A 15,794-nucleotide genomic window follows, 5' to 3' on the forward strand; every position below is an offset into this window, starting at 1 on the left:
TTTTGTAAATAGGTTATAAATTACCAGACTGCAGAACAGAGGTGAGGACTTAAAGGGATCTATTCAGGTGAAATGTACAGGCTTTGGCAAATTATTTGGGACAAGGAGTGGAGAGAAAGAAAGAAAAAGAAATCAGGACACTTCTCAAATTTCTAAATTCAAAGAACTCATAGATAATGGTGCCAGCTGAGATAAAGATCGAGAATACAGGAATGGAAGTGAGTTTGGAAAGGAAACATTTAATTTTGGAATTGTTCACCTGTGGAACAATTTTAAGATTTATTATCTGTACTACTCTGTAGGATTATTATTAAGTTCATGACCAAAGCCATCTCTTCTCTGTATCACGTTAATCCCAAATCAAGCAATTTTAGGAGCTTCTTATTGTTGTTGTAAATTTACTCAGTTTACAGGTTTCATGACTACATAGTTACCTTGATATTAGGCTGTGACTACATAAGATTTAAATACACAACATACATGTGCATATTTAATGTGCACTTGCTAAATATTGACTTCTTCACATTATATATTGTAATATCTTAGAGGTGAAAGAAAAGTCTCTTGCTTTGCTATAACGTGTAATATTTTGGAAAAAAGAAAATACAATGATACTTATAAGAAAAAAGCAATGCAAACAAATACTTAAGACATTTTTTTTCTTTAGATTTCCAGCTATATTCCCCTCTTCCAAGGAAGACTGTTACCTCTGCTGTCAGATGTGCATATTATAGTTATTTTTGCTCAATATCTTCCCTTTACCTCTCTTTTTCACTGTAAAACCCAATCTTTAATATGCATTCAGCCCTAACTTAGAGCATTATATTCTCCACCATACAACCAATCATGTGATCATACTTTATATAATATGTTCTCTTATCATTTATGTGTGTTAACTTTATCTAGCTGGACTTAATTGTTTGGGAACTATGGGCACATTTTACATTTCTTTTTTTTCTCTCAGTGATTAGCACAGTGCTACATATGCAGTTGGTGTTTAACAAATGCAATAAATTGATGCTTTGAAATGCAGATTTGTAAAAGAGTTTCATCAATCTAGATTTTTGAGAATATGAATTTCCAGACTTCTCATTCTAATTATGTGTCTAATGAAGATAAAAAGATGAAAAACTAAATTAGCTGAAGAGTTGATGAGATAGTAGAGGTGATATAAATGTAGTTGAATTCTTTTCAGACCACAAAAATCAATAAGGATGAATTTCCAACTTATTCAAAAATATAGGAATTAAGCTTCACATGGCCAGATTCCATAAGCCTAGGTTTCACTTATCTCCCCTTTTTGTTGTTAATAGCAATGTTTTCTGAAAAGGTTGTAACCCAAACCAAAAATATTTTAAAACATTTGCTCTAAAATGTATTAGGAATTTTATTAAGATTTACTGAATGAAAAATCTTCAGTTAGTTTTTCCTAATGACTATATAAGATTGGGGTAGCCAAAATAACATCAATGATATAATGCATTCCTTGGCTAGGCCATACTGGGTGGCAAACTGTTCATTCTGTGTATTGGAACTTTTGGAGTTGTAGTAATGATATTAGGGCATGAGGGCATCATTTATCTGTGATTTATTAATTACAACCCTCATAATTTAAAAGAATAAACATTGTATTTTTGGGAAAAATGCACTTATTGCACTTATCAAGGAAGATCTATCTATTCAGTTTAAAAAAGAAACCAAATTACTTAGAATTCAAAAAATTCCAAACCACACTGGCAATTACCAATAACCTTCAAATACCTCCACTGTAATCTCCTTTGGGGCTACCGGCCACTTGTGTTCAAATTTTTCTTTCACAGTTTGCTCCGTGTTAGCAGTTGGATTTGAATTCTCAACACGTACTCCATGGCTTGGCTTACCCACCAGATTTTGAACAGATTTTACCATATTCTTTAAATCCTCTGGGTAAGGAGTTGGATATCGTTTTAGGTTTATTTCAACCTAGAAGTTTATAAAAAGAAATTTAACAAAAATAATTTCAGCAAGCATGCTCACAAAGCTACTCCGTTTTATGTGCAGTAGTACAACCAAATGCAATACAGTGAGTGTTGAGCTGCTTGAGAAAATGCTCCAGCATAGAACATATAGCGTTCTTCTCACATTCAATCTCATGGGACTTCCCCACTCCTTCCTACCCTTCTAGATGATAAACAGTTTTTGGATTATATCCTATCTTTAGACCTACCTACATGACTGGGATAGCAGTTAAGAGATTGGTAATCTCTGAAAAAATTAATCAAGTTATTACCAGCTACTATCATACTTTAGAGACTGTTCTCTATATTAATTATCTATAAATAATAATAATTATATTAAGTGACATCTTTGGAGTATCAATGCAGGCAATGGAAAGAGACCCCAAAAGATTTACAAGTAGAGTTGTGTGTCCAAAAATGGGGAGCTGAAAATATCTTTTGCCCAAATATGCATTCACCCAAATATATAATTAGCATGTTACATCAAAAGGTAGGATAGTAATTCTTGTTAATCCTTAACTTTGGCTTTCAAATTTAGTTTTTAACAACAACAAAAAAGTAACATGCTTCTTACAATGAAGAGAAATTAAAAACTTAAGACTATTTTCTAAATTATTTTAAGTAAGTATGTAAATTCTGACTTATGTTTATCTGTATATTTATTTCCATTTTAATACATTTTGGGTATCAACCTGACCTTCAGGAACACAAATTAATGACTATTCTTAATGATAAATTATTTCATAGAGATATCCTACAATAAGAGTACTTATTATAAGGTATTTAAAAATAGAATAAATGGAAGTTTTCTATTTTTCATTGAGAGGGAGTGGAGAAGAAACACCAGGGAGATTTACTTGGCCTAGCTTGTTCAACAATCATGCCTTTAGAATCTGAGTAGAATCAACTTTGCAAAATGAAATGGTTTATGTGATCGTGGTGAGTTATGTTGTCTGTGGAAAGTGCCTGTGTGAGGGTTGGGGTGGGAGGAGAGGAGGTGGAAGAGAAGCTGAAGGCAGAGGACAGAGTGGGACATAGAAGGAAAAGGAGAAGGAGGGAGAGCCCCCTCACCCAAGTCACTCATGGAATGTAGGAGCTATGATGGTGGCACAGATCTGAGGATTATGAATAGGAATTCAAACACTTTTGCTCATCTGCAGTTTTAGCGAATCCACCAACTGTGTTATTCTTCATAGTATTTTGTCTTCCTTGTGGCTCATTTTCCTAATCAAATGCTGGGATTGGAATTCATTAGATGATTGCTGACATGCCTTTCAATGTTAAAAATATGAAATTACTTGTCCAATACATATTAGGAAAGCAGATGAAAAATCAGTTAATTTTACTGGAGTGTTTAAGTGTAGTTTAATCTTGTACACTCCCAAATAAATAAGAATGAAATTAATAATATATAGAAATACAGTCATAATAACCCAAGACAAAGTTAAACTTTAGAGAAAAAACTATAAGTTGTTAGAATATAATATTAATACACCCCGGGGTAATTAATTTGTAATGCATTCTTAAAAAAAACACAAAAACAATGATATTCATGCTAGACAAAGTGCATTGGGATGCATGCATTCATGGATCTGCTGTTTGGATTAGTATAAGGAATGTGAATTATGAATTAAATCTAATTTTTAAATTATATTGTTGAACTTGTTTAAAAGTACTAGACATCAAAGGGCTAAAAGTCAAAAAACTACATTTTCTAAAAGAAAAGTAAATTGTAGAATGGTATGACTATCATGCCAATTAAGAATATCTTTTTATTTTTAATAACCAGTGGTATATGAATGAAAAATATTCTAAAGTAGGGCATTAAATTAAAATTCTATGCAACTTAAAAAATTCTCAACACTAAAATTACACATAAATTGAATCAAAGGTAAAAGAAATGTGGGATGTTCTTCCTTAATTGAATTAAATACTTCATTGAATAATGTAATTTAGTTTTTATACATGCTATGTCCCACATGACACAATTAGATGACTATGTACTAAGGGCCATGCTGCTAATAATTTCTGGTTAATTTATAAGCAAGTTAATGTGATAGTTTGGTCAGATCACCTGAATATGGATGGGCATTTTATTTCCATGAAAATATTTGAATATAAAAACAGATTTACCATGAAGTTAATGAAGCTTAAGCTCTGGGGCCAATCACTTTTAGATGTCTCTTCTGAAACTTTGCAAGTGGCCCTATTTATGTATTTGCATGGTCATTTTAAATACTTTTTTTTTCCTTAAAGAAGCCTGTTCTCAAGTTATGGATGAAGTCTCATAAAACTTGGATTTGTTTTTCCTAGAAAATAAATTTCTTGCCTGTTTACTAGCAGAACTTACTGGACCTGGAGTCAGAAGGCATAACTTAAGCCACACATTTAATACCAATTAGCTATCAGCTGCTAATCATTTTGTTTCTCAAATCATGTGAATTGGGGATGATAATAGCTTTTCCACATATTTGGGTTAACTCAGAGCTAAAATGAGATAAATATGGCAATTCTTGGAAGTGTATAAGTTTTGCAGAGATTAAACATTATTTCTAATAACAGATACTACTAAGTATTTTAAAAATAGGATTCCTTTAGTAATCCAGATTCTATACTACATATATAACCATAATAAATGTAAATGTCTCAATCTTTTTTTATATTGCATGTAGCAACAGTTACCATTTATTCAGCATCTGTCAAGTGCCTGTCACTAGGTTAAATGTTTTATAGGGATATTTAATTTCTAATTAATTATTGATATAATACAAAATAGTATTTATAGTTAATTCTATAGATATAATTCTGAATTATTTATATCTTAAATAATAAATAATAAATTCTTATTTATCAGTTATAGAATGAATCATTAATAATTTTATCTCATTTAAATTTTGAAATTTATTAGTGCAGCTGTTCCCACTATATAGGAAGAAAGCTGGGGCTTGGACAATATAAGTAACCTGTCAAAGGTTATAGTCAAACTCAGGTTTTTCTAATGCACTCTTTATGCTGACCAGAGATATTCATGAGAATAGGTGCAGCATATACTTGTATAACCTTGTATAAGAAATACTATAAGTCTAAACAGTGAATTTTTACTGTATTAAATAACAAGATAATTTCTTTTTTTTTTAAATGGAGGCTGAGTAACTACTTTCTAATTTCTCTTAAAAATGAATCTATATTTTATAATTCTATTCCATTTTCAAGCTCTACAAACTTATTTATGCTTTGTTATGGACTGCTTTGCTTTTTCACTTTCCAACTGCATGCGGTACTTCAGAAATGAATAAACATGGCCATATTAGTAGTTCAGTAATTCTCAAATATAAAAGCAATTTCTGGGCTGAGTGTGGTGGCTCACACCTGTAATCCCAGAGGCTTGGGAGGTAGAGGCAGGAGGATTGTGAGTTCAAAGCCAGTCTCAGCAATTTAGCAAGTCGCTAAGCAACTCAGTGAGACACTGTCTTTAAATAAAATACAAAATAGGGCCGGGGATGTGGCTCAGTGGTCAAGTGCCTCTGAGTTCAATCCCTGGTACTCCTCCCCCACCAAAAAAGCAGTTTCTGTATATTTCTAAATATATAGGCTAGAAATATTTCCTTATTCTAATAAAGCATGAAAAAGAAATAATTTCATTTCTTATACAGATAGGTGGGAAAATCTATTAATTGTATCTTATAAAATATTAAATTTATCACTCACTATAAAGTATTTGCTCATGTAAAATATACATTTTATTAAATGCAATATTTTTACTAAAATACTATTTTATTTTCATTTTGGAAAATAGAAATGTTTCACAGCATTCTGTGCTTCTCAAATCTAAATAAAGTGCAGTAAATGCAAATAGCAGCTGCAATATGTTGGAGACCTCAAAAATTTAGCAATGAAGAAATAATTAATAACTTGGACACTGAATTTATAAAGAACTGTTTCTCATATATTATATTATACTTAGATAATATAATATATTTCATATAATGATCAAATTATAATTTGATTTGAGATTGTAAATTCCAGTAAGAGAAACAATAGTGCTCTGATCACTAATATAAATATCATCTTATTCTAGAAATTAATCAGAATATTTTACAAAGAAAGGAAAATGCATTCTTAGCTTGTCTTATATTGTAGAAAGAATATAAGACACAGAATAAGAATCTAGTCCATTACATGTGGATGGGAAATGCAGTGTTCTTTCATATCTCATTAAGACATGTTTTCTGCCCATTAATCTCTTATATACCCATCCCACTAATATATGCCACATCCCATCACCCAGACTTCTCTTACAGGAATTCATATCATCTGAGTCTTCAAAATTATAGGAAATTGATGCTTTTCAACAAATGTCTATCTTTGTGCTTAAAGTACACTCTCAGCAAATCTCAGTTTACACTCCTGCTATTTTAGGAATCAAGTTTTGGCTATTTTACTTTCCCCAGAATTGACATTATAAAAATACGCATATGTAGGGAGCACAATTTATATTGCATTGATAGTGTCATCAACATTCTGCCCAACTATTGGTATTCCCACACTTTAAAGAGCCTTTAACAATAAAAAATGTAAATAAAAATGAAGTACCCAACTCAAAACCATGCCAGATACCCCACCAATAGGCACCTCATGTTGGTGTTCCCTCCCCTCTGACTCAGTCCTCTTCCCACCCCAATGCCAATGTCAATAAGCAAACACTTAAATAGGGATCAAACATTGGCAATTTGAAAGTCCTATGTGATCAACATTTCTTTTCCCCAAATCATGCAGAACATACCCCATAAACCACTGTTCTAAGGTTGCCTCTACATGGGGGAATTCTCCTATCCCAAAAACCTAGGCCTACCTGTCTGCCACTTAGAGAGGGAAGAGTGGTAGATTGTGCTGCAACTGGCAATGGAGTACACATGCTCCTTTCCTGCTGGAGGCCACTTATACAACCCCATGCCAGCTGTGGGTCATTCTGGGGGACGGGCATATCTTGGATCTGCTGATCACACCTGGCCCATGGTGTGCAGCAATCGCCAGACAGTCTGGCAGGTTGGAGAGTAATCCCACGCTGGCCCCTTTCCCAGGGGGCTTGGCAGGAGAGATCCTGTGGGAGAAGGAATCTCCATTTTCTGGGAGAAAGAGGAGCACTGTAGCAATACTTTTACTTTATCATTTTCTACTTTTGATTTTTTTTAATTTAACTCTGGGTATGCATTTAAAATGACTATCATTAAAATGAGTTTTAAATTCATGAAATAAAACAGTACTAGGATCATATGAAGCTACATGGTCACCGTTTCTTCACATAATAAAGCATTCATACTACACTATACACACTCTAAGTAGGGCATTATACTCTAGTCCATTTTTAAGTTGATGACATAGGTCAATGGTTCCTTTTCACATTTCAAGAAAATTAAAGGTAAAATGGTGCTAAATTTAGTATACATGTAATGAACCAGAGAAGGGTAATTAATTTAGTGTCAGATTTAAATATATCCATTCATCATATTTCCATGATGATTTATTTAGAAGTTTGTTTGTGCTCTAATTTGTCCAATAGCCGATGGCATTGGAGATATTCAAATTAGTCAAAGTCAAGTAGTTAGAGATTTTGGGAAAACATTGTTTTACCAAAATATGAATCAATCATATGTAAATAAACATAAGGACAAACCATTCTAAAGTATAATGAACCTACTCTGATTATAAATAAATCTAATCAGGTAACACACAAACAGGGCTTCTAAATAATTGCTTGCATTTACTATATTTTATGTTTTCATTGACATATATACCAGAGTATATTAAATGCACTTTTTTTTCTTGAATCCTCTGGATATAGAGTTTTAAGAAGAAGCATGTAGTTTTTGACAATTCAATGAAATACAAACATGAATAAAGGGTCCAATATAGAATGCATCATCCATTAGTTGTAGATTTAACATGAAATCCTTAAAAGAGGAACTGAATGTTCCAGAGTTTGGTTGGTTTCTTTCTTTTTATGTTAGCATATTTTTTCTAGGAATTTACAAGTTAAAAAAAATGTTTCATTGGTTGTTAGATGGTACTAACCAACCACCCAGAAAGAAACATTTTTTAAAACACAAATCTTTAACAAAAAATATCATTTTGGATTGGAAATCCATCTTGGTTTTTCCATAATACTATAGGTATGCCTTGTTGGTAAACACTTAGTTACTTTTGTAATTCTTATAAGGTTCTATAAATAATAGCTAAATAAATAATGCTTAGAAAATATGGGAAGGAGGGGACAGAAAACATGTCACACAATCTGGATTTATTAATAGGATGCATATACAATTACTTAGGTAATTAGACACTAAGAATGAGAGCTGTTAGTATTCATGATGGAAAAAGTGCACAAATAATATTTAAAAATTAATGAGAGATTCAAGATGTTGCCATGAGAATAACATGAAAATCAGGTGTTAATAAAATATAAATAAATTCTGATGACATTTAAAGTCTTATTTATTTATTTTACTTTGTAAAGAAAAGATATTTATTTAGCTCATCATTTTTGGAGATCCCAAAGCATAACACCAATATCTTCACAGCTCTGGTTAAAATTCTAAATAATGGAAAAGCACAGATTTTAAAATTCAACCACATTACGTGATTTAGATTAGTCCCAATATGGATTTTTTTGAAAAATATGCTTTGAAGTAGGAAAAAATTTTTGAAGTTATTTTCCATAGAAACATCACTTGCCATTAGATACTCATCTCCTTTAAAATGTTAAATTTAATTAATTTAACATTTAATTTAAAATGTTAAATTAAAATATTAATTTAAAACTTTAATAAAATTGACAAATTTTTCTCAAACATACCTGGGACAGAAACTTTAGGAGATTTAATGTCCCTGTAGCATGCTAATCAGTCCTTTCATAAATGTGAATTTTATGCTCATACAGTCTGCACAATGCCTTGCTCAGTGATGAAAAGAAAATCATTGCAGTGTGTCAGAACAAATAAGAGTGCTTAGTGGAAGTCCATCACTTGGACTTCTTTTTTTAAAAACTTTCAGCTTGAATCTCTCCTGCCTTACTGTTCTGTAAGATGGCTTGGGTGGCGTATCAAACTTCCTTAGTCAGAACTGGGACATCAGTCTTCTTCTGAAGCACATTAGTGCTTCCAAACTATCAGGCTGCTCTAATGAAAGGTACCGCCGTGGGACTTGAAGATGCATCTGACCTTCCAGCAGAGGTCACTCAATTTATCCTACAGTCTATCTGAATAATCACAATGGAAAAACTGAAAGATGGAGAAGATAGAAACAAAAGCTAAAAGGTTCACCTTAACTTTCCCAGCGTTTTCATCATCTTCTTTCTTTTCCTCAAATTCAAAGGCAACGGTCATGCGTTGTTGTCTCTGCTCTTCCCACAGTGTAGGGTTAAAGCTGTCACTGTCTGACTGGAAATCTACAGTTAGATTCCAAAGTATTATTGCTTTTTTCAAAACAGAGTGCTATTAATAGAGTTTAATTACTATGCAAAAAAACCCCAAAATGGGTGACAACTACAAATGAATGCAAAAATAATTACAGGAAAGAAGAAAGCTAGAGAGAGAAGGAATTTGAGGAAGGGAAAAGACAGGAGGAAAGAAAGAGAAAAAAGGAGTAAAATTTCCTTGATATTTGTCACATGGTCTTTTAACATCTAACTCAAGTATAGATTGATTACTTAAGTATACATTAATTACTCAAGGACATTGGGAAGTTGTCTAATGTAGGGAATGGGCTCCCCAGAGGACAACAGTAATAAGACAGAGACCTGGATAAAACACTCTACACAATCTCTTTTATCCTCACAGGAGTATAACAGTAGTACTAATACATTCTTATTTTCTTAATGATGAAACTACAGTTGAGTTTTAAGATGCTTGCTTTAAGTCATGCAGCTTCTCTGTGATGAACTCAGGATTTTATTCCATATAGATGTGATTACACAGCTCCTATCCACAACCACTAAACGCTCATCAGGATGTTATTTTTCAATGAAAGATTCAACATAAGAACGATTTTGCAATACAGTGCCCATGATTGCAACTTTGTTCTTTGGTGTGTTTGGGAAGGGGCAAAGTTTTTGAGGTAGAGAACAAGTAGAAAATTTAGTCTTTAACACTAAGGTTTCAGTTAGTTTAAAATGTCTCAAATTTACAGGAAACATGGTTTATAAATCTTTAATTCACATCAGAATATTGGCTAATAGTAATATTTCTTCACAAGAAAATTCAATTAAATTACTCAGCTTAGGCTACATTCTTTACCAAAGGATAGCTTTTATCTTGTATTTTTTTGTTGTAAGAGATTCTAAAGATTCATTTATTTCACTGCTGTCTGACAAACCAAAAGGTCACTTGATTGAATTTCAAGAAAACTTTACAATTAGCAACTTTCTTTCCTCAAAAGAAACAAAAATAATAGAACCCAAAATAATAAACCAAGGAGGCAAATGATTCACTTAGATTTGAAAGTCAAAACACTAAAGCCTTTTGTGATAATTTTCTCTCAAAATAAGAAATACATGAGCAAACGGTTTATTTTACATGTTGTTCTCATTCAGGTGGATTGAGTGGATTGAATCCATGGCTAAAGTAAAGAGGGTTTACTCCTCCAAGAATCACTGTTACTCTATGACTATAGAAAATGTTCATACCAGCATGTGCTAGATTTCAAATAGTAAAAATTTAAGAATTTTTATGAAAAATGTGAAATTTAATTATTGAGAAAGATTTAAGTTTTTTAAAAATGGTATTTCATAATTACTGACTTTTTTGGGGGGAAAACTAAACTGGAAAAAGAAAAACAATGATCATTATTTTTCAGTTTTCTCTCCATGGTTAACTAATAACATGACATTTTGGGTGCTTAAGATCACTGAAGTAAATGTTTAAACTGTGTTCATGCAGTGAACACTGGAAATGAATTAGCCCTTTGAACTTTCCTTAGGTTCTGATAGTTCTCAGCTCATTGCAATTGTTGGATACCACTTTGGTTAACTAGCCCTGTGTCTTGTTGCCAAGAGAAGTGGTGTCTACATGCCAACATTATTTTCATGTAAGATATAAAGAGGAAGAGTTTAGTATTTGGAATCTTAAAATACTATAGTGTAGAGACTCATGCTTAAACTTCCAAATGATATATTTGCCTTTTATAATTATCTTTATTAGCTTGCTCATATGCCAATCCTCCTGGCCAGAGATCAGAATGAAAATAGTCTTTTTAATCCATCATTATAAATGCAGAACACATTTCTATGGACAATTTTTACCTTCATCACCACGAGGTTGCTGGGGAAACATATAGTTAGTCAATACTCTTTGCTTTGTTTCTGGATGGGCTTCCGTTTGTAAAGGGATAAGAGCTTTGGACTGGAAGCAGAAAACACATAAATTAGATGAAAAACGTTGAAAATCTGAATAATATTTATTTTACATAAGATAATGGTCAATAGTCTGGCCTCACTAAGATGAATGAAAATTGAAAGAAAAGTGAGTGAAAAATGGAAATAAAGTACACCATAAATAAGACTATTGCTGAGAAATATTTTCAAATTCTAACATTTTTGTAATGAAGTTTTCTTCTTCATTAGTATACATTTTTATAAAACTTACCAAAACCTATTCAGCTAAGAAATGTCAGTTTTAATGCTGATGAGACCAAAATGTGTTAAACTGTTTCAACTTTAGTAAGTTTTTAGTGTAGTCCTACATGCCTATTCATTTTCATAGACAGTTGCCCTGGAAAGAAATGGAATTTGCTATAAAGTTCATCCTATGCAAGATCATCTATGCATTTAGTTAGATTAAAACATAAACATTCATTTATTAAGCATTAAGAAATACTTTTGCAACCCAAAAGAAAAGGTCCACACATAAATAAGCAACTATACATGTGTCTGATGTATCAAGTTATATTTATGGTCACAGTTTGTTTTCTATCATTAATTTTATTTTAAAAATAACTGTTTATGAATGGCTTTCAGATCTCACATATTATGTATCAGAAATATATTGAAAATGTTCATATTATTAATATATTGAAAATCTGCTTATCCTGTGATAATTATTAATAGGAGTGAAGCATAAAGGGGATCTGATATACCAGCTTTTCTCATGAAACAGTCGGTAATACATTAAATCAGTGTTCAAAATAAAAGTTAAATGATGCAGTCACTGTTTTGTTCCTTCTCGCACAACAATAATAAATCATGATATTAAGTGATGTTTATTTGCAATATGAGACTGCAAAATAGACTGTTTCATTAGCATAGTTCATATTGACTCCAGAGAGGATTTATTTATGTTATATTGACGATGTAAAAAAATCTATAGTTTATTGATAAGACCTGAATTTGAAAGACAATCTAATTTTTTACTCAATCGATGAAAACAAGTGCTGTAGTGACTGTAGAAATGCAAACATTATTCTTACATTTACATTTTACATTTTGTAGAAGATATTTTTAATTTTTCATGTAATAGCTAGGATTATGAACAATCCATTTGTCAGTAGATATTCTTTTATGCTCAGGAAAAAAAATGATAAATTAAATACAAGATGGCTTGCTTTCATTTAATCATTTGTATTTGGGCATGACTGTTTCAAAATTGTAGAAACACAAAGAAAAAGAGGGATAAACTATGTCAATATTATTTCTTTTTTTTTTTTTTTAATTTAGTTGGCAAATCAGTTGTCTCCAATTGTTTCTTGGCATTTTCCAATTAATAAAATTATTCATAATACTAAATTACTGATTCAATTATAATCTATTTTAATTAACATAAAAATTAATAATAAAACATTTTCACAGAAAATACTGACAATAGTTGCTGAAAGATACTAGAAAGTTTCTTGAATAAAGTTTTAAAATTAAATTGATTATAATTAAAAGCATACGAAGAAAAGGGAACATAGAGGATAAGAAATCCCTCTTGTGGGGATTGTGGTAATGGTTTCTTATTCTTTATGCTCAGAGATATAATTAAAACACATTCTCTAAGGACATATGTGTACCACCAGGAGTTAAGAAGCTATAAAAATGATCTTTTTATGTTCAGATCTCTGACAATGAAGTAGATATTAAACATAAGTATTTAAAACATAGAGATGGTAGTATAGTACTATTTTGTCTATGGCAATGTTTGTACTGCTACCTTTAGAAAAATCTTTTCAGGGGATAAAGAATCTTTATTTTGTATTAACTGTCAAAGATATCAGTGGGAAAGAGTAATTCAAAGTTTCAATTGTAATTCATGTTCACAAATAAAATAAATCAGGTAATAAAAGTTTTTACCTGATTGTCAGAAAGCCACAAAGCTGCAAGCTCTTTAAGTTTGGTAAATGAGAATGGTAAATTCTTCAATCTGTAAAAATAAGAAAATTCTAATAGCATAGGTGAAGATGGATGAGTCATATCTAAGAAGAATTTTTTCACATACTATATTGTGACAGTAGAATGAATTAGACATCGTTTTCCTATGTGTAACTCCATATCATGTTCAAACACAGGAATGGGATCCTAGTTAGAATAAGTTATACTCCATGTATGTGTAATACACTCCACTGTCAAAACACACTCTGCTGACATGTATGTCTAAAAAGAATGAACAAATAAATAAATAAAATATTATAATGTGGTTGATTCCATTTTTTCCTTCAATCCTTTCACCATTCCACTGAGCAGTCTCAATAATCCTCTAAAAGTGAATGTATTTTTAACCCTGCAAAAGCTTCCCATTGTATCAAGATAAAATAAAAAAATTGTTGCCATGCACTGTCAGACTTAATCTGGGATCCATCATCCCTCCAGCCGTTGTTCCAGCTGCTCATTTCCTGATAGTTCCATCAGCACACTGGCCCTCTATCAGCCTATTATAAGGTTCAACCAAAAAGAAAAATAAGATTTGACCAATTCTTCATCTACCATACAATTCTACCATACTTCATGTGATTAAATCCCACAAGTCTTCTAGTTCTCAGTTTAAATGTCATTTTTTCAAAGAGTTTTTTCCTTGACTCTTCATTTAAACTACTTTTCTTAATCCAGTTTCCCAGAACTAGGCATTTTCCTTCATAGAACACACTGAAGTATTTAATTAAATTTGATTTTTGTAATTATTTATTTATTGTTTACGGTTTTCCCCACAAAACCATAGATTCTGTGAGGGCCAGGGGACCTGTCCGTCTTACTACTAAATAAGTTTACAGCTCCCAAAGTTATGCTGACCTCCAGGGAATGTGTCCTTTTGTTCTTCTACTCCTGGTGTATTGTATAGAAGATATTCAAAAAAGGAATCTGAAGTGGAGCAAATTATATTCCATGCTTATATGATTATGTCAAAATGAACCCCAATATTGTCTATAAGTATAATGCACTCATAAAAACAAAGAAGGGATCTTTAAAAAATCACATTTTTTGAGACTCATAAAGTTTGGCCTCAGCCTTGATATTAAATCAAAATTATATATTTAACTTTGTGTGAAGTTCGGCTTCAGCTTTGATATTCAGTCAATGCTACATATTTAACTTTGGCTTCAGCCTTTGGAAGGCTAAATGCCTACTTCAATATACTACCTTAAATCCTTGAAATTGTGCATGTACATGGTCAACACAATGTGATTACAAGGGTTACTGTCATTGCTAGTCAGCAAAGTGAGTGGTACTAAGTAGTATGACAATGAGATTTACTGCGTTATCACTTTGGACCATAGAGGAACATGTTAGAAAATGCTTAACTTGGAAAGAAAATTTCCTTAAGTCTTTAATATTGAAATTCTATCAACAAATTGATAAACGTATTTCAATAAGGGAAGAGGAAAATTTACAGTAATTAAAGAGTTAATTGTATTGCAAAAGCAATTAAGTACTTTCAAATAATTTAATAAATTTGAAGAGATAGTAGATATTAAATTGTATCACATTTTTTTCTCATAGAATTACAACTTTAACTTTCAACCAAATTACCCATGAAAGCTGTTTCTAATTTGTAGTTATTTAAGTTCACTCACAGCAGAAATTGTGAAGTAACTCTTATAGAGAATGTTTTTTCACATAATATGAGGATAAATTTAAAGTGGATGTCAATTCTCCTGCATCCAAATTACATGAGGGGAAAACATGTCCAATACGTACATCCTGTACAACAATATACATGATAAATCATCCTGAATCCAGTGATAAATGTAGAATATGAAAAAAAAACTGTTAGAGATGAACAAGGGAACCTCATTTTTCCTTGCTATTTCAGAGGCTTCTGTAGAAGGTGAGCCTCTAATTTTGTATAATAAATATGCAGTACTTTGACCAGGGAGCAAGTTTGTAGTTGACAGGGTGGAAGAATCATTGTTCCTAATTAAAATGTCAAACTTTAAAAAATCTGTTATATTGTAAATACAGAACTGCAGTCATCATTACTTTTGGATAACATTTCTTACTTAAGCTTCTCTCCAAGCAGTTCATTCTCTGGTGGTGATGTTGAACTTTAGCCTCAGCTTTGACTGAATATTGATTTTTCCTCTGATTCATTAATTGACTCATTAATTGAAAGTATTAATTTGGCTCCATTTTATGTTCCAGTTTTTGTACTAGGGGATACATTAATCAACTATTTTTGGCTTGATGAAGTATTTTAATTCCTGATGTTGTAAGCTCCTCAGTCTATTCCTGTTTTGCCCTAGTAACTAGCAGTATGTCTGGTTCATACTAGGCACTTGAGTCTGCTATATCCATTAATAATCCTTCTGGTTGTGGGGCATTTGTGATATTTGGTA

General features: G+C 31.7%; 1 protein-coding gene across 3 annotated transcripts in view; it reads right to left on the reverse strand.

Annotated features, from left to right (window-relative positions):
* The window catches only part of LRRC7 (leucine rich repeat containing 7), a gene marked incomplete at both ends in the record, with an annotated part of 429,491 nt that overhangs the window by 89,312 nt on the left and 324,385 nt on the right, over positions 1–15,794 (reverse strand). For 2 of the 3 annotated variants that reach the window (XM_081308133.1, XM_081308134.1), the window contains 5 exons: positions 1,762–1,962; positions 6,850–7,098; positions 9,317–9,441; positions 11,293–11,392; positions 13,318–13,387. In XM_081308133.1, the coding sequence (XP_081164259.1) occupies positions 1,762–1,962; positions 6,850–7,098; positions 9,317–9,441; positions 11,293–11,392; positions 13,318–13,387 (745 nt within the window). The remainder of the gene's footprint in view (positions 1–1,761; positions 1,963–6,849; positions 7,099–9,316; positions 9,442–11,292; positions 11,393–13,317; positions 13,388–15,794) is intronic. The other variant, XM_081308135.1, reaches the window with a different exon arrangement.

Source organism: Spermophilus citellus (assembly GCF_964194105.1).
Source record: "Spermophilus citellus genome assembly, chromosome: 9".
Lineage (NCBI taxonomy): Eukaryota > Metazoa > Chordata > Mammalia > Rodentia > Sciuridae > Spermophilus > Spermophilus citellus.